A 27,552-nucleotide genomic window follows, 5' to 3' on the forward strand; every position below is an offset into this window, starting at 1 on the left:
CTGAACTTCCTCATGAGGGATATAGGGTTCAGTTCTGTCAGAAAATCAAGCACCCAGCTAGTAACTTCTGGATGACACTGCACATTGTCACAACATGCTGATGACACATGAGTTGCAGTGTCTCTTGATTGCTAATGTCTTTGTTTTTCTGTTTTTTTTTTCCCCAATGCCATGTGCAGTTTTACCTGCAACATGTCAATGTCCATAAAACTGGCATGTAAATATTTGACAGCTGCAGTATAGCTTTTTTAGCTATATCTGCACTGTGCACTGGCAGTCACTGCATAATCAATAACACAAATAAAGTTCATCAAATATAATGTAATAGTTTTTTAACGAAAAATAAAATTTTGTTGATATCCAAAAAGCTGAAGAGTGGGAAAAGAAATATTTTGTTGCAACCTTGATTTAGCTGACATATGTAAGTTTGCAATTCCAGGTAAATACAAAATCAAAAGCAAAGATTTACTGTAATTAATATTACCTTCTGAAAAAAAGATGTAGCTATTTAATTTTGCTAATGGAGCTTAATTTTGAAGAATTTGAAAGTCATCTCTACTGAAAGTTTTTCTCCTTTACAGTAGTCCACCCTTTACAATAGCACTGACTGTTTATTTGAAAGGTGCTCTGTGATGATAAATGAGCAGCCACAGCAGTACTACTATTTCAACAAGTCCTTCTCATTCTTATATTTTAGAGTTTAGGTAGATTCAAATGAGATTGGAAAAGCAGTAGGAACATGCACAAAGATTTCTAATGGAGGAACAAATGATTTTTTTTTCCTCGCTAAGATGCCAGAAGCCTATTTCACCACGAGGTTCACCACTGCTTTTGTTTTTCACTTTGTTTCTCTCTGATATGGTCTGGCTTTTTTGTCTGCTTTCTTATAGGAGTAGGTAATTGTACAGGTCATGCAGAAATCTGCAGTCATTATTCCACTATTGACCTGATGCATTTATGGCAATGGAAGCTGGGTTGGAGATCATTAAACACTGAGTCTCTTAAGTGGCTTATGATCTTGTGTTTATCAATAAGACTGGGAAATTATTTAGCAACCAGATGCCCAAAGTTCGCTTAGGTATCTCCATGCTGAACTGCATTGCAGATTAACTCTTGTAGCTATAAATATTGTATACTGTAAAGCATTTTCACTGTCAGACTTAATATTATTTTGTAAATACAAAGTGAAAGGTTTATTTCTTAGCTGCTGAGCTCAGAACTTTTCTACTTACTGTAAATTATTCCTGTCAGCTCAGGTCAAGTGGGAGCTCCGGAAGCTCACCCCTTTAGCCGAGTTCATGGGGCTGGGTACTTCAAATATTAATTTATAACTCTACATTTGTAGCTGTTACCCAATTTTATGAATCCTTGTAATTAAATGAGTAAGCCAATTCAATCAATTATAAAGGTTACAGTGAGTTACAGCGGTAGGTTTTTGTTCATCAGTCCATACTCGTATTTTATAACGCAATTGTTTTTCCTCTCACTGTACTACTATAATTTCTTTAGAATATGAATTCATTTTCAGAGAAAAGTGGGAGGAAATATCAGTATAATCAACATTTTTTCTGACTTAGATCTATATCAATCTTCACCTCATATTAGTGACCCTGTCAGCTGTACTGAGATTTTTCAAAAGGAATTTTAATGTCTGGAAGTGTATGCATTATAAAAATCATCTTGATCTTGATCAGATTCAAAGAACATAGCTGGCAAATGATTTTGAGCTCTAATTAAATTCACTTGCATCTAAATGTGCTGACATAAAGCTAAATGTTTTCATGCACTTTAATCATTCAATTAATCAGTAGTCTTAACTGTTAATGTGGTCGTGTTCTCCATCATAGTAATTTACATGAACCTGGAATGAGATTTCCCTTGTTAAGTGGACTGTGTACAATCTGTGGAATCAAATCTGAGTGTAGTACATCCTTTCATCTAGAAGAATTGTGGACTGTTCTACAATATGTAGAGTAACTATGTGACTCACTTGTTTATTTAATGCAGCTCCTTCAATTGCTAAAGATTTTTTCTTTTGTAGGATTTTTTCTTCCTCTTTAATTCTTAAATAATTTAACATTTAAAATTGGAATGGTTGTTGGCTTTTCTCAGTTGCAAAAGAAGTCAGGTGTTCTCTTCACAAAAACTTCTGGACTTTGATTGAAAAGAACTGGGGAAAGCACAATGATGAGATTTACAGCAGACATAGCCACACTATTAAAGCAAAAATCCTTTTGTCATTTTTTGCTGGATGTGACAGTAGGATTCATGAAGGGAGTGCAGAGTACAAATGTATCACAGTGTCATTACAAACAGTCAGATAAATTGTGGGCATTAATTAGGAGGAAGAGTATTGCATAAAGCATTTTTCTTTATCTAATTTCTGAAACTCTGTCATGGGATGTTTGCTGAATAAGATTCTCTGTATCAGATGTCATGAGATCTAAACCTCTGTTGCTCCAGTTATGATTTTTGGGTATCACATAATTGAAGGAGGGCAACATTGTCTAAGCCTGTGATTGAAGGTATAGTTGTCATGGTTCTGATTTGTCTTATTTGATTGTCTCTGGCTTCATGCTGTGTTTCTGGCAGAGATTTCTGAAAACCACATGAGTCTTCCATTGATCAATGTCCTGTCCTCTCCAGTATGTTCTATCTCTGAAATGAAGGCAGGCATGCAAGCTCCTAATAGTCTTCCTTCAAACTTTCATGTGAAAAGTAACTTGATCTTCATGGAAAATGAGCTTAAAGTAAAATAATCACAATTGAAAGAAATCTGCTTTTAAATAGCACTGGCAAGCCAGGGACCTCTCTCATATTCCTCAATTTCTGCTGACTTGCTGCTAAAGGAAATCCTGTTGGATATTTTGTGTTTAGGCTTCTTTTCCCATCTTAGCACTTTTAAATCATCCTTCACACAGCTCTCCCAGGCTTGGACAAACAATCAAGAATTTTTATCCAAAGCTATTATACAAATATCCAATTTGAATTTTTAAAATTTATTTTGCAGAGACTTAAAATACTTATTTTTTGAGCTGAAAACCTAGAATTGAGTGGTTAAAAAAACATCCAGTCTGCCCATTCTCTGGACTCTCTGTCAGTCTCACTCCAAGCTCAGAGAATTTCACTGCTGGCACAGAGGCCTGAGCCACCCTGAGGGTGGCTCCAGTGACCTGACAGGTGCCTGTTTGACTCCCCACACACCCCACATTCACACAGTCAGACCAGGTTTCTCTCCCAGATCCACCCCAGCTTTCCCAGAGCAGAGCTCAGCTGACTCTTTCCATAAAGCCATTTATTCATGTCACAGCAGCACAGAAACAGCCCTAGCTGGTGCCTCTGGGGAGGACCCTGAGCAAAGGAAATCCAAGGATTTTATATCCTCACAGTCTCTTCTCACACAAGTCTCTCTTTCTCCTGAGTCTTCTGCTCCTACTGTGTCTCCCAGAGTCCATCCACCCAGTTGGCACCACCCTTCTCTACACAAAGGGTTGGCAGCTCATGGTCTCTTGTTTCGAGTTCCCACCTAGAGCACAATTTGCATGTCAGTGTGCAGCTGGCAAACTGAGCTACCTGCACCAGATTTATTCCTCAATACTCCAAATCCATTCTTTCTTACACAGATTTTCAGCAGCTCTACTCTGTTGTTCTAAAGGCTCAGGGTTACATCTTTCTCAATAGGTCAAATATTTTGCTTGGATATATTTTCTTATCTTAAAATAAAATTAAAAAGAAACATTCACCAGTAATCTAATATTGTCTGCTGATCAACTAACCTGATCAATAAAATAGCTTAAAATTCAAGCCAATGTGCTGAAAGCATAATATGGAATTCAACAACTTCTCTATTATTATGGAAGTGTTGCAATCTACACAAAAACATATACCAAAATATACACACCAACAGGTTTGTATCATTCATTGCAACTGTCCTATTACAGGTTCAAAAATAAAAAAAAGTGTTGTCTTCCAGTCCATAAGTTTCCTATAAATTATTCTCAAGAAAATGTAATTTATTTTACTTTTTGCAATATTTTATAGCATTTTACATATATGAGTAATAGCAAAAGTTATTAAAGATTTGAAGGCATGACAAAAATTACAGAACTAAACAAACTTTTAACGAGAATATTTTAAGGTATGGGTTTCTTGGGCTTTTTTTTTAATTTGCTTTATGTAATAGGTAAATTTTAATTACTTTATAAATGTTACTGAATAATTAGATGATACATGGAATTACTGGGCATAATGTTTCTTGGTCCTTTTTAGTATGTCAAAAAAAATTTTCAACAAATTATTTAGATATGTCCTTTAGTTTGGGATTATAGGGGCATCTCTCACTATTTTATTTCAAATTCAAGCTCAAGAAGAGCAGCAAATATAATTCTGATTGTATTTTCCTGTTTCTTTGCTGTTGTACTCAAAAAGTTCAGTAAAATTAGGCTTACAAGTCTTATCAGACACGTGGTGATATTAAGAGAAAGATTGGCTGTTATTCTAGCTTGTACTGGATTGGCATTTATAAGTAAACTGGTTTATTCCATGATTATTAAAGCAACCACAATTATTCTGGGTTAATTTTGGTGTAACTGACATTAGAATTTAGCTACCTTATATTTTTCATAAAACCACGGTATGCTTGGTAAGCTCCAGTGTGTTCCTGTTCATAATGACATTCATTCACAACTGCACATCCTCCCCACCTTTTGTGTACTTTTGGTGTTCCATATTCTGCTTCATATATCTCACAACAATTAGAATTATAAAGAAAAACAAAATCCCACAGCAGCCTTTGCATCACATAATTGCATTGTAAACAACAAGAATCAGAGAAGTAAATTAATTTACTAGCTACAAATATATTTGGTATGAATGATCTGCTGGTCTTGCACCGTCACACTTTCATTATGCACTGCAAGCATATGATTTTAATTCTTTTGGCAGTGTAGGGATTTAGTTTTGTGTTGACAGGGGGAGCAGCATGTTAGTGCAGGAATGGTAATGATACTTATTCCCAGTTAGGCAAATGAAAATGACAGGCTAAGTCAAGCACTGCACTGAACCAGAATGCATTTTAGAAACACATTATTTGGTAAGTTGGAAAAGACTGATTTAACATAACAATCATTTATTGAAAGAATTTAATTAAATTTGTACAAAATGTGGGTAACTAAAGGAAAGTCTTGATAGAAAAATTGATCACTTAATAAACCTTCATTGTCTTTAAATACTGAAAGCAGTATAAGACATAGTATTTTGTCCCTTGGGTAATTAAAGAGTAACATAGCTGGTTTTTGGGATTTCACAGATGTAGAACTCTGTGACAGTTCAGACTGAAAAACAAACTTCTTTTTCCTCTGTTTTGGTGTATGGATTCTGTCTCTCCCTTCCCAATCATAGATAATATATCCCTGTATGGGGATTAGGTATAGCAACCTGAGTTTTCCATTAAAATAATTAATTTCTTTCTCTTTAAATTTATTAATATTTATCAAGGGATTATGGGTTAGTTAATAGTATTTCCCCTTAATACATGCACATGAATTCACTTGCACATAAGTCTGAAAGATGAGAGGTGTCTGTCTTGGGACTACACTTCTCCTAAGCTCCTGCTAGCAAGCTGTAAGGTAAACATTCCTTAACGAGCAATGGACAAAAAATAGTTTTTCCTCACTCAATGTGAAATGTAGACAGATTCTGCCCATAAAAGGTTTTGGTTTTTTGTTTTGTTCTGGGTTTTGTTGTTGTTGGGTTTTTGTTTTGGTTTTGGTTTTTTTCACTTCAAGATGAGGAAACACAGGCAAAACACCTGTATGAGAAGTTCATATGTTATCTGGAAAGGGTGCCCCTGAAAACTGAAAAATACTCTAAAGGGTCAGAGCCATTGAGATGGGTTGAAGATGAAGTTCTGAGGTACAAAGCCTTCAAAAGCATTTCAGAGAGGGATGGGAATGAGCTATAAGGAAAAACAAAGAAAACAAAAAAAAACAAACAAATGAACAATAAACAAAACAAACAAAACAAACAAAAATACCGTAAATCAACCCACCTCCCATAAAGGACAAATAATTCCTTGTAGTTGAGAATTTTCCTAATTCCATGTAGCCTGGCGTGTCACTCAACTGTGTTTTTAAGGATTCGCTTGAAAAATTATATAGAATAAATTAGTTTGCTGACGTAGGTCAACATTATCTTATTGAGACCATGGAGATTTTTGTGTTTTTATGATGTAGCTGTGTCTGTTCAGACTGCAGAGTAGTCTGAGTGACAGCATAACATTAGAAATTTATCCAAAATTTAGATATTTTTCACCAGTCTTTGGTCAAGTGGTTGTTTTAGTGTGTTGGTATCCATCACAGAGGCTACTATCAAAAAGTATTCCTTGAGAAGACAATGAGGCAAACTGTGCAAAGCCATGAAGAACTATTGAATATGATCTGTGGACTAGATCCTTGACTTAATTTCAGAATACTAGTCTGAAATCAGAAGTTAGATCCTGGTTTGCAGGCATCTGGGACTTTGCTTTTAAGTATCTGTCTGGTTGCATCTGTCTATGATGCTAAAGAAAGTACTGTGTCAAGCAGTGTAGAATTTATACTTTAATTCATATTTTACTTTTGTGTTCTTCTGCAGATAGTAACTTCATCCTTGCAAATGCTCAGGTGGCTAAGGGATTCCCCATCGTTTACTGCTCTGATGGCTTCTGTGAGCTTGCTGGATTCGCACGGACTGAAGTCATGCAGAAGAGCTGCAGCTGTAAATTCTTACTTGGTGCTGAAACAAATGAGCAGATGATTCTTCAAATTGAGAAATCGTTGGAGGAAAAGATAGAATTTAAAGGAGAAATCATGTTCTATAAGAAGAATGGTAAGTCTTTCTTTCCTGTTCTGTTAGTCATAAAGAATGAAACAGCATAAATGCACATAATATATAGTGATAATTTCTAAGTACTAATTTAGTGTGTCTATCATCAAGTTTATAATAGCCGATTTGAATAATGACAGTAGGCTACACATTACGACCATGTTTATATTGGTGTTATTGATTTTATATAAATATGTTACAAAGCTGAATAGATGAAATTCAGGGTACTAAACTGCACTGTGAGACTTTTTTGCAGTCAATATGACACCACCTTTCTGCTTTTTCTTATACTGAATTTTTTGCCTCTTACTGCTAAAGCTGGAATGAAAACATTCTTGTTCACCACAAGAAAAGCTACATAAATTTTTCAATGACATCAGTAAAATGCTCAAATGTCTGAATGAGCCAAGTGATTTCTTCTCAACAGCTACTACACATAAACATAATAATAGTGTCTTTCAAAAAGTAAAAAAATTATATTCAAGTAGGTATTGTCACATAAAGAAAATATACAGGCATTAAGCAACCCCATAGACCACAGGAAATTTCAAGTTGCACCAGCAAAGTTTTCACTCCTATGGCAAGGCATTTATAAAGACTTCTTCATAGTCAAGATGCATGAGGCATGGAAGACAACAGCCTATGATGCAGACTTCCCAGCTTCTTTCATTTATATCAGGCTCCTTCAGTGTACCTTTTCCTTATATTCCTATTGCCACATTCATGTGATTTTCAAAGAGGTGACACTGAGATAATGGCAGGATTTCAACCAGGGTGACAGAAGCAGAATGATCCATGGACTCAATGGATCCATGGGTGTTGAGTATCATTTTCTCTTTTATTATATGGCTAGAGTTTATAGGCATATGTCTGGACCACGTTTCTCTCATAGGTCTTCTCTTATTTATTTATTAATGAAACATTTTCCTTTCAAATAATATTACTGCTATTATATGCTTTAAGAAGTTATTTTCTGAAAGTGATAACTGCATAATGACAACAAAGCGATTTGGCATGTTAGGAGAAGGCAGCTTCAGTTTCACTAACAAAGAAAAGGAAGAATGTTCCTTAGCTGGCTTGTGTTGATTGCTGCTCCTCATAGTATGAAAGTTTGAATTTAATATGGAAGCTCCTGATAAATGCTTCCTTGACTTGACTTTTTGGTGAGGCTTGGGAGTATGTAAGTGTGTTTGGTTTTGTTTTTTAGCATATAGAAAAGACTCAAACAGTTTCTTGCAATGTTTTCAGGAAGGTTATTCAAATAAAGTCGTTCCAAGTTGTAAAACATGTCTGAATATAGGGGGGAAATTGTTTTAACCTGGAGGGATAAGAGCTGCTTTTTTTCCACTTTTCTATAGTGATAACTGGGTATGATAAGAGGATATTTCAAGGTATTTAAATTAAAGAAGTAAAGCTAAGACATTAGTTTCATTGTCTTTGTCCTGAATGATAAATTGTGATTACATTTTGAAGGGGTGCTTCAAATCTGTAATAGGTATGATTAACACAGGCAGAAAGAGATTGCAGGTCAATTATCAGAGAAGTAGTTGAATCACAAATAAATAGATAAAGAGAAATTGTAGACGCTAAAAGAATTCCCAGTATACATCGTACATGCATCCCTCTGTATAATTTGATTGGAAGCTTCCCCGATACATTTTCTGAATAGGAATAAATTTCTCTGACTGCCCATTATATTTTTCATTTCCATGTGTTTCTGTACCACTGGGAAACAGAAACAAATAGGTATTAAAATAACGTAAGAGTTTCTTATATAAAAGCTAAATTTATCCTAAAAAATAATCTTGGTTTTTCAACAGAACTGCAAAGAGCAGGCCCCGAATTTGGCAAATCAGCCATTTTAGCTAAATGTGTTTTGCGTGGGGTTTGGGTTTATTTTCAGAGGAAAAATTGAACTTCTGAAGCTGTTAAGCTTATTCAACTTTGTTTTTGTCCAGAGAAAGATTTTTAAAATATTTTAAGACATAAGAACTTTGGGAATAATATCCCTGAAAAGATAGTATGGATACATTCCAGTATGTCCAGTATGGAAAATTGTTGATTTTTTTGGGCTGGTATAATGCCAGGAACATGGGTCAGTGGGAGACAAGTAGCTAGCAATGCCTAGTTATCACAGGGCCATATTACAGTGTCCTGTTAGGGCTTTGGGGTGTCAGAGGGGAACCCCCATCTGCCTTTAGTCTGCTATTTAGAGCAGCCTTTCTTTGTAGGCCTAACAAGCACTTCCAAGCCTCAAGGTTAATTCTGAGCTCACGGAATTCTTCTTGAAATTTTAATAGTTCATAAAACATTATGATGAAAAATTACTATGAGGAACATGGGTGTATGAACACAAAAATTTATTCTCAATTTGTTCTTCTGGATTTGGTCATGCATCTATTCCTCAAGTGTCACATTTTTCAGTATTTTAAATTTGATTTAAACTTATTTCAAAGCTGATTCAGTTTTTATCATTAAATTAGACTGTTCATTCTAAACAAGGAGCTTTGATATGCATTTATTACACTTGAATATGGACCTTTCACAGCTATTTAACCATCATTAAAGAATTCACATAGCACCTTTGCTCAGTAATTGTTAATTAAAGGAATGATTGCTATAACTAAAGCAACCCCAGCAGTCCACATGCAATTTCATGGAAATTGCAATCATGAATTGAGCTGATTCTGCAGCAAGAGTGTTGTGCAAGGAGTTGCATGAGAATCTGAGTAAAGTGGATTTTCTGTGTTGGATGAACCGCAGTATTTCCTTGTCTTTGTCATTCGGGTGTAGATTTCAAGAGAAGAATGATCTTAAGTTGTGCTCTGACCAATCCTTCTGAGACCACAAGTGAATAAGAACTTTTTTCTATGTGTGTTCTCGTTTGGGAATTTTAAAGAATTCTTAGTATAGGATAAACTAGTTGTAACTCCTCATCCTGAACATTTTCTGCCATACTAGCAACATTATGAGCATTATTAGAGCAATATTAGAACCATGGCAGCAGATACAGCAGCTTCAGAGAGAGACATCTTTTGAAAATTCAACTCAAAATATACTTTTCATCATAGTTTTAGTATTTATTTTGGTTCCTCAGAAAGTTTCTTGCTTTTTCTTTGACAGAACTATAGTAGTTTCTTGAAGACAATCAGAAAATGAGAATGTTAAAAGACAAGGAATTTTATGATTGTTGCCTTCTTCAGAAAGTTTGAAAATTATATTGCTTAGGAGCTGATTTTTAAACTTTTTTTCTGTTACTATTTCCACATTTTCTTTAAAACATCTGCAAGAAATTAACTTGTCAATTATGATAATAGAAATGCAAATTAACCTTTTGGAATTCAAATGAGTTGTGAAAAAAAATGCTCATTCCTAGATCTCTTGTTTAGAACAATCTAAAAGCAGTTGGACACTATGCTGAGGAGCTGTATTTAAATAAACCCTTAGTTTTCTCCCTGTCAGACCTCTTCTGGAATTTGTCAATAGCAAGTACAGGTAGTTAAATGAGGTCTTCACTTTCCCTCAAACTGAAGTACAATTAAGCAGCTGTATGGAATTTTTCCTTTTCTGTTGCAGCCTAAGATAATGCTACAATAAGCCCTATAATCAGTGACTTAGTCCAGTCTAAGCTCTCCATCTTCAGTCACTGAGAAGGTCACAGCTTGGGTCCCCTATGACCCCATTAGATCTATTTTCTTGGTCTCAACATTACATTTGTAGTGTTTGAAAAGAGGTCTGTACTTACACACAACCCTTTAAAACATGCAATAGTTCCACAGCCCTCCTACACTGAAAGGAAATTGGCCTCTTTCTGTGTATGTCTAAGCTGTGTGAAAAACAGTGTAATCAGCAGTGGCCACTTGTGATTTATGGACATTTAAGAAACCCCGCTGTGGTGACCATCATATGTGTACACCCCAGGAAAAAACGCTGTTTGCACAAGCCTTTGTGCACAGTAAAAAATCCCCACTGTAAGAGGGCTGGAGAAAGTGGGTATTGCTGGGACTATCTTCACAAGGTGCCTTAGGACTTTGGTGGAAGAAGAGTTTGCTTTGTCCCAGGACTCAAGGGACATTTTGTCAGCTTCTATGTGTACAGTGATTTAAGCACTTTCTGGGTTATGTCTTAGGCATGTTCGTGGTCCCTAAAGGTTTGGTAAGTAAACTGTAAGATCAGGAAGATATGATTTCTGTATTTATTTATTTACTTCTTCATTTATTACAAGTCAGTAAGATTAAATCAAAGTATTTTATCCCTTCTCATCACTGCATGAGAATATCTTTGATAAGGCTGTCTCCATATCTAGAAGGTCGGTATTAAGGTATTTCACATAGGCAGAATCTGAGTAGAGAAGGGGTGGAAGTCAGACCCTCTTACTGAGCTCCTGGATTCATCAGGCTGTTTGAAGTCTGGGTGTTCTCACATGAACAGCAATGACAAACATAGGTAAATTAAATAAGGCTCAGGCCATGAGACATCATCCATTGCCTCTGCCATGTTTGTGGTTGAGTAACATGGCTAAAGAATAGCAAAGGCTACACAACATCATTTATATTTAATGCATTTCTTGTGTGAGGAAAACAAAAAAGTTTTTTTTTTTTTTTAGAAAAATAATTAAATGTTATTTAAAAATGTAGAAGAATTATGAAGAAACTGAAGAGAAATTAATTTCTTTTAAAAGGGAAGAAAATTGGGTTTTCCTCGAGCTTCTCTACAGAAAGTATCTGCCTTCTTTCATAAACTCCTGAAATACACCATGTCTTTTGGAAGTTAAGCCCAACAGTAAGAAAAGAGGCATTTATTGGAATTTTCTGACTGTAAAAAAAAAAAAAAATCTGTATCGCCACCTCACTTTTTTTGTGACTACTTTCTACTATTTTTAGTGACAATTTTCTACTTACTAATGTAGAGAAAGCCCCTTGACAAGTTGCTTGACAGAGCAGTTTGTAGCAATGTGGCCTCACTGCTGCTTCACTGCTTCTCTGTCTTGAAAATCTCATCTAAAAATAAGAAAGCTAAAAAGCTTTTGTGGTTGGCTTGCTCACATTTGCTAAATTATAGTACGAATACAGGAGGAGGGAAATAAAAAAATCAAGTAAGACTGAAATTTAATCTGGAGGTAATATCTAATTGCAATTACCTGAGCCATAAAAAATAATTTGTAACTTTATAAAAGAATATTTTATATTTTCTTCTTTCTTTTTTCTCTTTTCTTTCTCCTTTTCTTTTCTCTTCTCCTTTTTGTGATTTTTTTCTTTTTCTGTTTTCTTATTCTTTTTCACTTCCCCCTTTCATGTAACTCATTAATCATTAGGAAATTTCACTGCTTTTTGGGAAGTCTTCCTTGTTGAAAAGCCTCGTACCATATATAGACAGAAGACATGTCCTTATTTTCCTCTGTTTCACAGAATAGGGAAATTTTGTCTCCTTTTCTCTCCAAACCCCTCATTTTCTTGGCCCATGGCTTCTGATGAAAGGCAATGTGTATCTCTGAAATGTTTTGATGTTTTAGAGACAGATCCAGCTTCTGCAGCACAAGAGGAAGACAGAGCAGGCTTGTGCTCCTCTGTAGTGCCCTGGCTAAAACTTTACAGAGGCCTGGGTGAAGTGATCAGCAAAGCCTGAAAGACAGAACAAGGGGATGAATTTCAGTTACAAGGAAAAAAGAAAGGCAGCAAAATTCCATGTGCAATGTGATCTAAGCCATCTGAGATCTTTTTCTAGAATCTAACGAGACATCAGCAAGACTCACTGACAGTGCTGATACTTCGTTCTGATACATTCACAGTGATATTGGCTAATAGCTTCTTTCAGCAGCAACATGATGCATTAAAAGCATAATTCACTGGGAAAAGACTTGGTCTTCTAGAACCACATTGATATGTAAATAAATCTGTTTGAAATGTTCCTGTTCCTTGTTATATTGCTACAACTTGATGCCCTTCACTGCTAACAGATGCAATTAGTGCTTCCACATAGGCTCCCTGGGCTTCCAGCTGCACCTGACATGAATGGCTGTTGGTACTGCTGGATGCTTTTTTTTTTTTTTTAGTTTTTAAAGGGCATTTCATTGTGCTACTTCTTATACCTCCATTTTTAATAAGATCTAATGGTATTAATTTTGCGTTACGATGTTCGTAAGACATCTGACTAGTCACGTTTTTCTTTGAATTTTTCTCACAATTTTATGACCACACCAAGTATGCTCTCTTTTATTTTTTTATGAGATTTAAATCAAGCTTTGACTAAAAGCTGGCTTGGGTGCCTGTGCTTCACCATGAGTTAAGCTGTTCTTTGGACAAAGAAAGTTCAAGGCGTCATTTCTCCAGGTGGCCATATGCCTCTCTTCTGCTGCCATTTCCTTATTTTGTCCCTGATCCCTAAATCCACCTTCTGGATTGTGATGCAGTCTATTTGCCACCTCCTGGGCTGACCACCATGATAGGTTCTTGCTTTAGCTCCATAGTTTTTTTGGAAGGTGATGGGAGGCTCACCTTAGCACTGTATACTGAGCCCTCTCACTGATTTAGGCAGGGAATTGCAAAAGCAGCTTGAGTTCATAGAGCAGTTAAATAACTAGAAGGTTAAAACCTGCTGCTTTCCAGCTAGTGAGGTTACTATAATTTGTTTCATTGGCCAGGCTCAGAGACTGTTTACAGCGAGTGCTCACATAGACTGAAGTGGTGAATTGGGAAGATTAATCCTCTCTACCATGTTACATAATTGTTCAGTGTGTGTTTCGAAACCCTTCTGTACAAAAACCTCAAACCTAATAGGATGGAATTATCTGCTCATATCCATGACTCATCTCCATCTCAGGTCCCAGCTTTATCTCCCTCTTTCCAGAAAGGTGCCCACAGACTGTATATGAAGTACAGGTTCAAGTTCTTGAATCACAGCCTCAACAGAAAATCTCTAAACTTGCTGAAAAGTTCTGAATAATATTAACAGATAGGACAAGGATTACAGACAAGTATTATAAAGCAAAATATTCTCTGACCTAACCCTGTGGGAAAAGCAGTGTAAAATAAATTAATCAGTTTCTAAAATGTAGCCTTTCAATGTAAGTGGATGAGTAACAGCAGAATCCTCTTTTTCTCCATGTCATGCCTTTAGAAAACTTTATGAATAAGCATGAGGTTGCAGCCAGCATCCCTTCCAGTGCTGGGTGATCTCCCATTCTGTAGACTCCAGACTTCTGTTTCTAGGGGCTGCCACTGCCAGAGACACTAAAGTGAGAATCACAAAAATATTTTGCAAATATTTTAGTTTATATAATTTCCTCTGTTTTTTAAACCTGAAAAAGTGATTTTTTTTTTTTCCATAGGTGTAGTGGTCTGTTTGGAGATTGCTGGGTTTTTTGATAGCAGCAAATGTCACATCATCTTTGAAGTCTCTCTTTTCAGATTATGAGCCTAAAAGCAAAAGAATGTAATTTGGAAACATGGCTATATTTAGGTGAATGTGTGCTTTAACTCCTTCAGATGTGGAAAATATAAGATGAAATTTCAGAATAATAAATATGTTTTTATTTTTATATCTACAAATATATATATAAATATATATCCAGATATACATAATGTATATGAGATATCATCCTGTTTTAAAAAAATTCTTGCCTTTTTTCAGAAGTGCATCCCTCAGTAGGCTGAGAAATCATATTTACTACTGTGTTTATATCTACATGTTGACTCTGAAAGTAATCAATTGAAAGAAATTTGGCTTATTTGGAAATTGCTTGAGTGAAAGCAATGAAGTAAAGATTAAACTGATCAGGAAGGATCAAGCCTGACTATTTCTGAAGCAGTCTGTATAAAGATATTGAAGAAACTGCATTTTGTCTTGTTCTCTGTTGTTTTTGTTTGGTTGGGTTATTTTTCATTTTAGCTGTAGATATTGTATATTTGTTTTTATAAGTACATTGTCTCAATTAGTATTTTCCCAGGAGTTAGTTGACAAATGCTGAATGCCCTGTACTAATATAACTGTGACAAAGTAATTATCATTGGAAGGAGAGGGAAAGTAAGTTGCAGACTGATAATGTTTATGAGTCTGCCCTGAAGCTTTTTGCACTTAAACAGAATACATCTCACTGACTTAACTTAGTTTTTAGATAATCCTGTGTGTTTTGCTAATTGTCATAACTGCAACCCAGTAAATGTATTACATCAGGGAAGTACTTATGTCCCTAAATGTCATTTTATTTTCTAATCTGGATGGAGATTGGAAAAGGAAATTTGGGTAGACAAAAAGAAAGTGGTACGCTTAAGGATAATGTATCTCACATGGCATTAAAAGGCATTGCTTAGTTCTCTGCTTTTATTCAAGGAAACTCAGGATAACTAGAGGGTTTTGAAATGGATTTATTAATTGGGGAGGATAATGGAGCTATACAAGGAAAGACCAGAAAGCTGAGTAAACGAAGCTGAAATGTAGATGTGCTGGAGCTCATAAATCACTTTGTATAAAACATTCACTGCAGACTGTACTAGCTGTTGCATGCAGAGACTGTTCCATTAAGCCTGGAAAAAACACTCAAACTAGGAGCTGCCATAACACTGACAGTCTATGTCCAAAAAGTGACAAACAGAAACTCTGGGGTTGTGAATTAAGCTTCTCTCAGCTTAACATTGGCAGTTTGCAGGAGAAGCAAGGATAGGAGATTGCTGTGTTGAAAAGGGTCTTCTCTTCGGGCATCCTTTCCCTCTTTTCATCTCTCCATCATGGCAGCAGCTGAAGAGAAAGTTGGACATGCAGGGCAATGTGAGACTTATGTCACACGAGGCACTGGATTACCTGGGAGGAGAAGGGAGTGAGCATAAATTGAAGCTAGGCACAGAAAATGCTGGGAAGACATGGAGAACTGGATTTGTGTATCTCTGATGAGATGTAATAGAGTTGAACAAATGCACATGGTACTCCATAGGGTATATAGAGGATTGGGGAGCTATTTTTAAATCAACTCCATAGGATTATTAATTCCCCACTTATTCATACTGAAATAGAATTTTTGCTTCGTTATTACAGAATCTTACTATCTTCTTTACCACTCATATGAAAATGTTAACACAACTACCTGTTCCCATATAAGTCCATTTCATCATAGCGCAGATGTGTTTTTAATTTTGCAATTTTTTCTGACCAAAGACTGTCATTAGGTGTATCAGATAAGGTGGCATCTGCAATAGCAGAGTTTAAGAAAAATAAATTATAGATTTTGTTAACTTATAAATTTTATTTTTGTAGAGATAATGGAGAAGAATGAGGTGATCATTTGCTTAAAGCAGCAGAACTTTGCAATAGCTGTATTAATTGATCATTGTTAAGGTTATGATATTTACAAAAGAGGAAGTACTTGAATGTATAGCTATAGTTTTTGCAGCTCGTTTCCTTTCCTGTTCAGTCCATTTGCAATTTTTTAAGCATTGTTTTCTTTGCACTTTGCTCTCCTCAACAAAATGTTGAAATCTTGTCAAAAACACTTAACTTTCAAAAATATGTTTTATCAGTGAGGCTGGGAATTTTGGGGTAAGCTGATAAAAGGGAGAGTTTTATTTCCTTAGACAAAGTCTTTGGCATCCTAGTCTGCCAGTCTTGAAGTGCACACTTTCTGTGATGGAAAATTGGAAATGATCAGGCTCAAATATCTCTGGTGTTATGATGCAGGTTTATTTTGCTAATAATTAGTAACCACCAATGAGACACTGTTGTAGTGCTGAGGATTTAGCATCAATCTTGTTGACAACTTATTACAGCTATCTACATGAAAATATCTTTATCTTTGTCTTCCACATAAATCCCTGGAAACAGGGTGATGTGTTTAAATAATTTTCTTTAAGGCTTGATTTGCATGTCCCTACAAGAGCATTTAGTTTACTAAATCACCTACCTAAACAAAAAGAAGTATTCCAGATTTATGATGGCATGTGAAGCCTAATTCTACCCTCTTATGCATATATATAATTATTCTTTGAAGAGCTATTGTTTTGTGCCACAAGACTTTTACATCTAGTATGCAAGCCATTTAAACTTTCTTTCTTCAGATATTTGGGCTCCTAGTCTAGGAACCATTGCATTTAGTTAATTTGATGTATTATGTGCAGATTCAGAGCTTCTCAAAAGAGCTTGATCCTTCTTCCTTGTGCCACAGAGAAGTGGAGATAGATCACAGAAAAATGTGTTTCTTATTTCTTACCCCAAATGATGGAAGGGACTGCATAAAATGTCTTAGTGTCCCTCTGGACAGCAGTGTGGCAAGAAAAGTCCTGAGGAACTGAGGGTCTGGAAGTGGATATAATGACACCAGTCAAAAAGTAAAAGGAAGCCTTAAGTTTTTCTTCCTGGACAAAACTACTCCCAGACTGTCAAGAGCCAAAGGAAGCCATAGCTTGGGATGAGTAGCACTCATTCCAAGTATTTATTAAATATTTGTATAATTAAAAAAGTATGAAGCAAAATTTTAACAGATGGGTGTAGAGTTTATTTATTTTGTTAAAGAATTACATAAACTTTGAAGACCATCATCCCACATCATACCTCTCTTATGAAACCTCTGCAATACCCAAATATCTACCAAAGATATTTCAGTTCCAGGTATTTCATTGGGCTCTGTCTGGGGTGGGCATGACTACAGATCACCTATTATCATATGGTGAGTGCACACAGCTCATCAACAGAGCTAATGGTCTCAGTCTGTCCCACAGTTCAAGCAGGCTTTATTTTCTAGTGAAAAGAGTGTTTGATTTTGAAGGCTACTAGCATCCTAATGACAGGGTTTTGTATAAAATCTCCCTTTTAAATGCCCTGGTCTGTTGACCCTTGTTTTGATTTCAGTCTGAGGACAGACTTCTAGCTGTCAAAACAAGGAAAGGTAAAAAGGGTGGTTGAGAGAGTGACCATAAAGCACACTCTTTTTTTATATATATAAAAGGTGGACTATGACCAAATTGCCTTGTGATAAGATTATGCTTCATTTGGTTTCTTTTCTCCTTCCCTGTGATGTGCTCATATAAGCCTTGAGGATATTAAATTATATTTTGACTCTTCATAATGCAAGATAAAGATTAGACTCTTTCTCCAAGAGTGGTGGCTTGAAGCAATAAAAATAGTCTGTATATAAATAAACCTCCAAAAGAAATTTCTATGATAGGCAACTCTTAAAAATACAGAAAACCTTTGTATGCACCATCTGAAGCAGGGAAGGAATTTCTGTCTCACAGACAAGTGGATTCAAAAGAACCGTAACAAAATAGGGCAGTTCTTTTTTTGATGAGGAGAAAGTTCTGCTTTTGGTTTATAGAATTATGTGATTCTGGCTTTTAGTAAAAGCTATGTAACAGATTGCATTGCAGTTTATTTTTCTGAGGATGCTCCTCAATAGTGAAAGAGAAAGAGCTCTTCTGTTCCTGACAGAATGGAATCTTATATTGACCTAGTCCTGACCTAAAACAAATCATCTCACCCAGTCTAAAAATTTCATATTCATTTGCTCCTTTCAGAGAAAAGGAGGAAAACCAAATAAAATTAAAACACAGAAAAAACACCACCAAACCAACCAGTTCTGATTTAGAACTTTTAAAGATTCAGTGTATAAATACAGCCAGAACTGACAGCCCACCACACAGGGTATTAGCTTGGAACTCTTCAGTAGAGAAGTTGCCTGTGCATGTATTGGATGTGTGCTTCTTTAGTGGCACACACCATATTTTACACATATTTGCTTTGCATAGTCAAAATATTTTCAGGTATATTTACAGAGAAGGAGAATAAGAAAAGAAAACAAAAGAAAATATGATTGAGAGAAACTAAATGATGACAGGGTGTGGAACGATTTCAGTGACAAACCTCTAAAGAATTCAAATGCATTTTGATTATACAAAAGAGCCAATGCATTTAACCATTAAATATTAAATTTATTTTTCTCTAATGATTAAACATTTTGTAATAACTCCCTTAAACCTACAAATTACCATTTCTGACAATATTACTGTAACCGAGTCAGGTTTGTTTGAAATGCCTGATGTCGGCCTCTTTCTTTCAGGCCTTAATGGCTAATGTGTGTATGTGTGTGTAGAAAAGACATGTAACAATTGAAAAGAGTAAGATATTTTTCCACTTCTGGAGGAGATAGAAACATCTTAAAAGACCGTTGGCCCTCTTGGTGGTGTTTAGAAGAAAGATTTGAGAGAGAATTCTTGCCCACTGAAACAACTGCTAGAATACAACTGGGTAGAAAATAATTTTACCAGTAGGAGTTTGGCCAGTTTAGAAGTTATGATGTATTTAGTAAAGATTTATGTTTCTATTTTTAAGCAGCAAGGTTTCTTAATGCTTCTTCTCCTTGAATAGACCACTTCACATTAAGAGAGTGTGACTCTCTAAAACATTTCAGTAATGCCACTGGGCAGTTTTTCCCAGAATTTTTAATAGAGTCAAATCTGTAAAAAAAAAAAAAAAAGAAAGAAAGAAAAGAAATAGAGAATGGAGAATCAAACTGGGAGAAAGAACAATAGAAATGCCTGGCTTCTGATTCTGACATGGTTTACCTTCTTTTAAAAGGGAAACTTTTCTTGCTTTGTCTTCAAAATAAGAATATTTAAACCCAATACAAAGCCAGTCTGCTTCTTTCCACTGGTTTTTCTGTCCTCTACTTTTCTTTTCTCTTGTTCCAATTTCTCCATGTCCCTTCTTTAAATACCTTAAGTGGAAGTGCTGCCAGATTGCTGAACTAGTAATGTTAGTCTCAAAGGTGCCCGTGTGACTCTTGGAAAGTTTGATCGGGGCACAGAGGGTCAGATGAATTTCCTTTGAAGCGAATTTTTTTACCTTTAACTGTCGTGGTACTTCAAAAGAAAAGCTGCTCTTTCACCTATCATGCTCATCTACAGTGTTCAAAAGGCAGCCAGGGAACTTCCACTTGAAAATCTAAATTATAAACTTAACTGTGATCTCCCTGTGCCCAGTTCTTTTTCAAAACAGGAAACTTCAGACAACAGCACAGCAGGAAGTGGCTAGTCTGCTTGCTGTTCCTAAGGAGCCCCCCAAAGCTCAGCTGATCATTTGGCAGTCAGCTGGGGCAGGAGTGGTCCAGGAAACCAGTCCTGTTTTTTTTTCATGAATTTAAGTAGACTTTTATTTGTAAATGAATGCTAAAAATAGTATGTTGTGAAGCAGCAGATTGTGGAAGTGTAAATATATACAAAAATAAATTTTAAACTCACTAGTAGTACTTTAAATAATATTTGTGGGCTGATGGTGGATGGAAGTAGTTAGAATTGATACCTAAAACCTGAAAGACACCAAAGTCTTGTTGGGCTGAGTTACCCCAGAATGGATGGGAGTGAGATCTAGGGTGCCTGCATTTAGGCATTAAATATTTTCTTCTTCCAAGTGGAGTTGATAGGAAACTTATGAATATTGGAATTGAACAACATATCCTGCAAACAGGACATGTGACACGAACAGCAAGAATTTATTATAAACTGCATAATTACATAGCAGGTGTGGACAGAGAAAAATTGACTGGAATTAAAAATATTGTCAAACTCAGTTTTGTCCAACTTCAGTCTTAAAAAGGTGAACATTATGAAAGTAAAGAAGATAGCTGATATTAATTTTAGAGCTGATGTGTGGTATTATATATCTCACTGTCTGCGCAATGAGTTTGTTTATTTGAGTTTATATTTGTCTATTCTAAGTCTGATATCTAATTAATTTAAATATCTTTGAATTAGTGAAATGACGCTCTGAGTATCAGGTCTTCTGTCAAGAGGTTTTAATGCGTATCAAGTCAGATGATTAAGGTAGAATGATTCTATAGCAGGCATGAATGCTTTAGATGCCAAGTTAACAAAGCGAAAGCTATTCCAGGAAATAAGCAAAATCAGTTGAGAGTTCAAAGGAAAGCATGGTTTCACAGGAGTAAGCAGCTTCATTAAACTCGATTAATGATCCCTGTAGATAAATTTTGCATTTAAATTAATGTCTTGTGTCTGAAGAAAGCAGTGTTACAGAGCTTCAACCAATGATGCAAAGTGATTTACATGAGCTGAACATCTGTGATTCCCAGACTACTGACCTCCTAAATCAGTAGTTCACTTCCCTCCCCTCCCCCAACCTCTGCTAAAAGACAGCTGTTGAATTAAATTCATTCTTTATCCTTGCAGGGTCTTCATTCTGGTGCTTACTGGATATTGTTCCTATAAAGAATGAAAAAGGAGATGTAGTGCTCTTTCTGGCCTCTTTCAAAGATATAACAGACACAAAAGTGAAGATTGCCGCAGAAGACAAAAAGGAAGGTTTGTGAGAATTGCAAAAAACATTGATAAGAACTAACATTTATATGTTTTTAAGAATTGCACCTGCATGAGCATTCTCTCACACGTACACTATTCAATATAGAGACCTCCTAGGTTTTCCAAAAAAGAAATTAATATATGACATGGAATGATAAATTACCTGTCTGGGTTTTTTTATTATTTACATACTGCTACAGATTCTGTAAACCTGCAGCAGTATGTAAATTTAGGAGGAATTTAGGAGACAGAGTATTTTGTCCTAAAAATTAAAATTTTTTTCATGTACCATGATTTAATGTGTTTACTGTCTGGATTTACAGAATTATTATTTTGGTATTTTGGAGAAGCTTTGGACCTTTACAAAAGTTTCATCTACGAATCTGATTTCAGCATGGCTGAGAGTAAATGAATGTGTTTTTTCATGTTTTCCAATAAGCATAATTTAAAACAGCTTTAGAAATTATTTTGCCTATTGAACAGCATATATTCTCTTGTGTCATCTCATTTTCATTACACTTTAAGTTATAAGATTTGTTATGTCATCAGAATTATCCAATAGTATATGAAATAATTTCTCACTTTGGTTTGCTTCTGAAAGGAAATGCTGCAAAGATTCTGTTCCATGAATTTGGAAAATTGTTTTATGGTAATTGCTCACAACTGCCATAAAATAATTTTGACTGTATAGTGTAATTAAGGTTTGCTAAATTTTGCTAATACAAAACAAAGTCAGTGTAGGGAAATGAAGGCTGTGCAGTGAGCATTGAGTTGTGCATCAAAGGTAGTGAACTTATTTCAGATTTGCATTTTGTAAAGGTATAGTGAACCAACACTTTAGTTTTGTAATTTTTCAGTCTCTAAGGAACTGCTTAGAAAGAGTTTATCTGTAGACACCAAGAGTGGGTCTCAGAATTCTTTAAAATGCCATTGATGTTTAATTTTCCAACCTGGTACTACTCTGGGATTGATTTAAATTTTTCACCCTATGATTGCCAGTGATCTCTACATAGCTCAAAAAACTACATAGTTATGGCCCTTAGAACACATTTATTCCTCATGGATTTCTGAAGTAGGGGAACAATTAATATTCAACTTTTTCAGGTTTTAAATGTTCATTTATCAACAAAATTTATATTTCAGTTACAGAGGTGTGTGAGTCAGTATTCTTTTATGAAATTTTAATACTTTAAATGGTAAAATATTATGCTTTCTTGTGCTGAATGATATTTATAAGTTAGCATTTATGCTTATGATGTCTGCCTCTTGTGTACATTTGGACAAATAATTTCACCTTTTACTTACTTTTGAAGCTCTGAATATTAGAAGGTTTTGGGGGGGGTTCTGCATTCTTCACTTTTTGCACTGAATATGTTTGAAAATTTCAAAGCTTGAAGACTGAAAAAGGGTTTTGAAATAGTACACAAGTACATTTTACTGCTTTTCCTTACATTCAGTTTCAACCAGTTGCTACCTCTCAAAGTAAAAAATTAAAAGTATGAAAAATATTTTACCTTTTTTCTCCTTAAGGCTCAGAAAACCTTACTCTTATAAAAGTTTTAGGAAAGTAATTTATTAAAATCTGATATGTAGAACCATGTAGGAGAGAAATTGTCAGAACATCTGTGCTCTAAAGACTGATGATTTACTTACAAGTGATACAAATTTTCAGGATAGACTGTGAGAAATCACATTAAGTATGGCAGTGATGACTTGAAATAGGTATGTTGCTGATTACTTGTGAAATGACAGCTATTGTTTATCTGATAAACATTTTGTAGCTGCGTGTTTATTTTAGGATGGATTGAGATGGTCTTTTGACGTGGTTTCATGTCAAATTATAAATCTAAGCAGATTTTTACTCCTGTTTCCTGTAGCACATTTACAAATTAATATGATTCTGCTGTGTGCTGACACAGGAATGCACTTGTGCAGGGCTGCACTACACCAGCAAATGCCCATTCAATTGCCAAAGAATGAGTATCAATACTTGGCTTTCTTCCATGATATAAGTTTTGGAGCACCATCTTGAAAATTGGTTGTTCCATCTCTTCATCCTAATTTTAAAACCTTGACAAGCATTTTACATTATTAGCATCATGGAAGCAGAAAGTAGCACTTAGTGTGGGGCTTTGACAATTACAGTATTTTATTAAATAGAGTGAGATAACAAACAGAATTTAACCATCTATTCATTTTTTTCTGTTAAATTCAGCATTTTAATTTTGTGTACATCTACCTGACTATATAAAAATAAATATAGGGGTATACCAGCTCTTTTAAAATAACATTAAATTTCTTCCTCTGCAGAGTGGCTTACTAATTCTCCAGTCGTGAATATCATCTCATTATTTTTAGAAAATAATTCCCAGTACAATCTGTGCAACTCATTCAGTATCTGAAATTTCAGAATGTTTCACTTCTAGAAGTAATTGGTGCTTCTTTACATAGACCACAGCTACTATCAGAAATGTACAATGCACCTTGTATTAACAAAAACTTGAGTTGGTGTTTTGTTTGGATGTATGAAAAAAACTTTTTATGTTCAGAAATTTATTTCCTTTTTCAAGGATTACTGAATTTTTCCTTTCAGAAATATAATAATTTTTTAAACTTGTAGCTGAAACTGAGATATTGCTACAATGTAATTGCCATTATGCACAGTTTTCTATTGCCTTTTTAGCATATCTCTTGAGGTTAGACTGTGTATGGAAGGAGAACTTAGATACAAACATTCTCAGTGTGAAACTATTCTGCTCATGCAAGGTCCCTTATCAATGTTTTTGTTTCAGCCTCTCTCTTCTGTTTTCTGCCCAGAACTGACTTTTATAATTTATATGGGTCTTTATTAGTTATATTCCACCTCACTATAATTTATAAACTCCTTAGAAAACTTATCTAAAAAAATTCTTTCATGTTCCTCTTCTCCTAAGTCTGCCCCTTTGACATCCCACCAGCACTTTATGGTAGCACACTGTCGCTGGTTGTGCCTCCAAAAGCCTTCTCCAGACTCCTACTTCCTCAGGTCTTTCCTACTTTTGAAATCACCTGTTTCTTCTATAAAATCTTGTTCTCTTTGTACTTTTACAATGACATCTTCCTGAACTTTATCTTCTGATTTTATGGCCTCTTTCTTCTTGTGCATTGTGTATTTACTTTTGCAAATCTCAGGAGCCAATTCTGTCTGATTTTCTGCAGACATTTTCTTATCAATTTTATCTTATCTGTTCACACATTTTTAGTTGGTCCTTTGTGCCAATGTGCCTTGCAAAAGTCCACTTTTTTACCTTATTTTCCTTTACCCAGTCCAAATGTCAGATGTCGTCTGTGACCTTTTCTTTTGAATGTGTCATTCTAAATACAAATTTAACAGGGTTTTTTCCTGCTCTTCTTCTCTCTATAAAAGTTTCCAGTGAAAAGAGCCCTATCAACCAATGAGAGAAGCAGACTTTGTTCTAAGACTTTCACATAAGAAAAATGGAAAAACACATGCCTGAGAAGTTTGAAAGTCTTTAAGAAGTGCTGTGACTGTCAGCAACTTTCACACTACTTTGGTTTGTTTTGGGTTGGGTTTTTAAGTCAATTTAGCAATATTCTTAAAGGCTTTGGATTTTCAGTATTTCTAATTTGCCTTCAAAAATACATGTTTGCTGTATTAGTTTACTGTAGAAATATGTAAAAATATGCTCTGCTTTCCATCTGCTTAATAATACCTGTAATAATTTTGCTGTTGTGAAAAGCAATTCAGCACCTTTTCTTCCTAAAACTGTGCACTTTAAGCAAACTGATTTTCTTTTCAATATACAGGAAAAGGTTTGTTTGCTTTTTTTCTAAACTGTTTCTTATGGGAGATTTATTTTAGCATTCTAATTAAAATGAGCTACTTTTTGGTAAACTATTTTGAAGTTCCATTCCTTTTGGAGGAAAAGTGATTAAACTGAAAATTCTATTCTCCAAATCTGGAATCCAGTGTGGCATGGCTGGGTCACTTCTGCATATGACACTAGAACATACTCAGGAATTTAGTGGGAATACAGGAATCCAGGTAAGAAAATAAGAAGTTAAACTATTCTGTGACTACTTTTAGCCCTCCTCTGTGTGCTAAGGTAGAATAATTTAGATTATGTGGATATAGAGTTCCACTGCTATTGTCACTGCTAAAATTCCTCTGATTAATTTGATTCATTTCAAAAAGCTATTGGTAATCTATTTGCTTTTGATTTATTTTGACTTTTTATTGTGAACATTTTGAACTCTTTGTTTGAAAGCAGTTATTTTAGGACATATTTTCTCAACTTCATTCCTGAATTATTATAAAAATGTGTGCAATATATAGTAACCACAGAATCACAGAATATTTGAGGTGGGAATCTCTGGAGATTATCTGGTCCAATGTCCCCTTCTCAAAGCAGGGTCAGATCGAGTGAATTGCCCCAGGAACACATGCAGATATGTGCTCAATAGCATGAAGGGTGGAGACTCCACAATGTATCTGGGCGCCTGTTCCAGTGTTTGACTCCTGATAAAAGAAGAAATAATGTTTTCTTAAACAGAATTTCATGTTTTATATTGGTCTGCCTGTTGGCAAAGATGCCTTCACTCTTGAAATAATGTGAATTAAAAGTTGGACTGCACCTTCTGCCACAACAGATTCAGCTAAGATGCATGTTATGGTTCAACTGTCTGGCTTTTTTTGGCTTCTTAGTAATCCTTAGGTCCATATGAATTTCTGAGGAGACAGATTTATTTTGATTATAAATCATTTGTTGGAGGGAGGAGTTGTTCTTTTTAGCGTGCCAGAAGTGAAATACCATGTGCCAAACATTTTACATTCCAGACATTTTATGTTGAAAATGTCTATTTGGAGCAGCACTAGTCTCTTGTAAGAAATTCTGCAATGTGCACTTTGATTTATTCTGCTTAATTAATGTCTCAGCTACTTCATGATTGCTCAAGCTACTGCAGTGAATATTCAGGAGAAAAATTTTCATTTTAAAGCTTGTTATACCTGTCAGTATGTTGGGATGGTGAACATAACCATACAGTCGCCCAGGCTTACAGTAACCAAAGCAGTTAAAATTGTTTTCAGGATGCACAGGCATCATTCAGTTCTAGGAATAGAGGATGTGGGATAGAAGCAGAGTTTTACTCCAATATTCCTGCTGCCCAAAAGAAGAACACATTGAGGAAGGTTTTATTCTGCAATGACTCAGTTACATCCCCCCTAGGATGACTTTGCTCCTGGTTCACCATCACAGAGAGAAGGGTCTGATATACTTCTGCCATCATTTAAACTCCTTTCCTCCTGGTCTTTGGGCTATAGTTTTAATAATTAAGGGACAAAAATAGAGCTGCCTTTCTCTCCCTGTTCCTTTTTGCACATAGATTCTCTCCTTCCCACCTTTTCACCGTCTTATCCAAGCAAATAAGTTTTATTTGAGCCTTGAATCTTTAGAGATGTATCAATCTTTGTAGCTCTTGCTTTAGCCTTGCACCAAGTGTTAAATGGAAGTGGTAGTTCCATTCCAGCAGCTCTCAGAGAGGCACAGGGCATGCTCTGGAGCTAAGGGAAAAGTGTCCTCTATGATATATGTAGAATGAAAATGAGAAAAGATAAGCAAAATCTGATTATTGAGCAAATGCAGAGCAGCAGACTATTCTGGGATATCCTGGAAGGTTGAGAGAATATATATATATTAGCAACCAAAAAGTTCATACTCACCAGTTCCTAGATAAATTTATGCCATTGCTTCCAGATTTTCCTTTGAAAACAAGGTTGCCAAGGCTCAGGGAGAAGGGAGAAGTTGGGTTTTTTTTAGGTTTCTGTTTTGTTTTGTTTTTCATTTTGCTGGCAGATTATTGAAAAGTATCTTCAGACATTGCTTTTAAAGTTTGAAAACTCAGCCATGTAAAACAGATAAAAAAAAGCATGGAAGAAACAGAGAATATCTTCAGTACATATGTTGCTAAAGAACTTTTCAGAGTTGTGTGTGTATGATACGTTATTTTTTAATGAGTCAGACAGTTTACAACCTTCCTACACAATTTACAACCTTTCTTATTTCTGTGGGGAAAAAAATCTGAAAAGGGAGAAACATCTTTAAAGACTTTTACTGGCCTAGACACAGTCTGGTATCTTACATTTTATTAAGAAACCATGAGGACTAGAGTGCATATTTCATGTGTACTTTGTGTTCAGAAACACATTTAGAAGGCCTTGGGCCATTTGCAACATTTAATTGTAATTACAGTTATAGGGCATGTAGTTCATGCTGTAGTTCCTCAGAGCAATTCTGAGGTCCTGTAATGACACAGCAGGTGAGATCTCTTACAAGTGAGTTTTGCATAGCTGTAGAACAGACAAATTTACAACTATCCATCCTAAATTTTGTAC

General features: G+C 35.4%; 1 protein-coding gene across 1 annotated transcript in view; it reads left to right on the top strand.

Annotated features, from left to right (window-relative positions):
• Positions 1-27,552, top strand: part of KCNH8 (potassium voltage-gated channel subfamily H member 8) — a 174,166-nt gene that overhangs the window by 47,232 nt on the left and 99,382 nt on the right. Inside the window, exons 2-3 of the mRNA XM_030264957.4 lie at positions 6,634-6,867; positions 21,030-21,161. Coding sequence (XP_030120817.2) covers positions 6,634-6,867; positions 21,030-21,161 — 366 coding nt within the window. The remainder of the gene's footprint in view (positions 1-6,633; positions 6,868-21,029; positions 21,162-27,552) is intronic.

This window comes from Taeniopygia guttata, chromosome 2 (genome assembly GCF_048771995.1).
Source record: "Taeniopygia guttata chromosome 2, bTaeGut7.mat, whole genome shotgun sequence".
NCBI lineage: Eukaryota > Metazoa > Chordata > Aves > Passeriformes > Estrildidae > Taeniopygia > Taeniopygia guttata.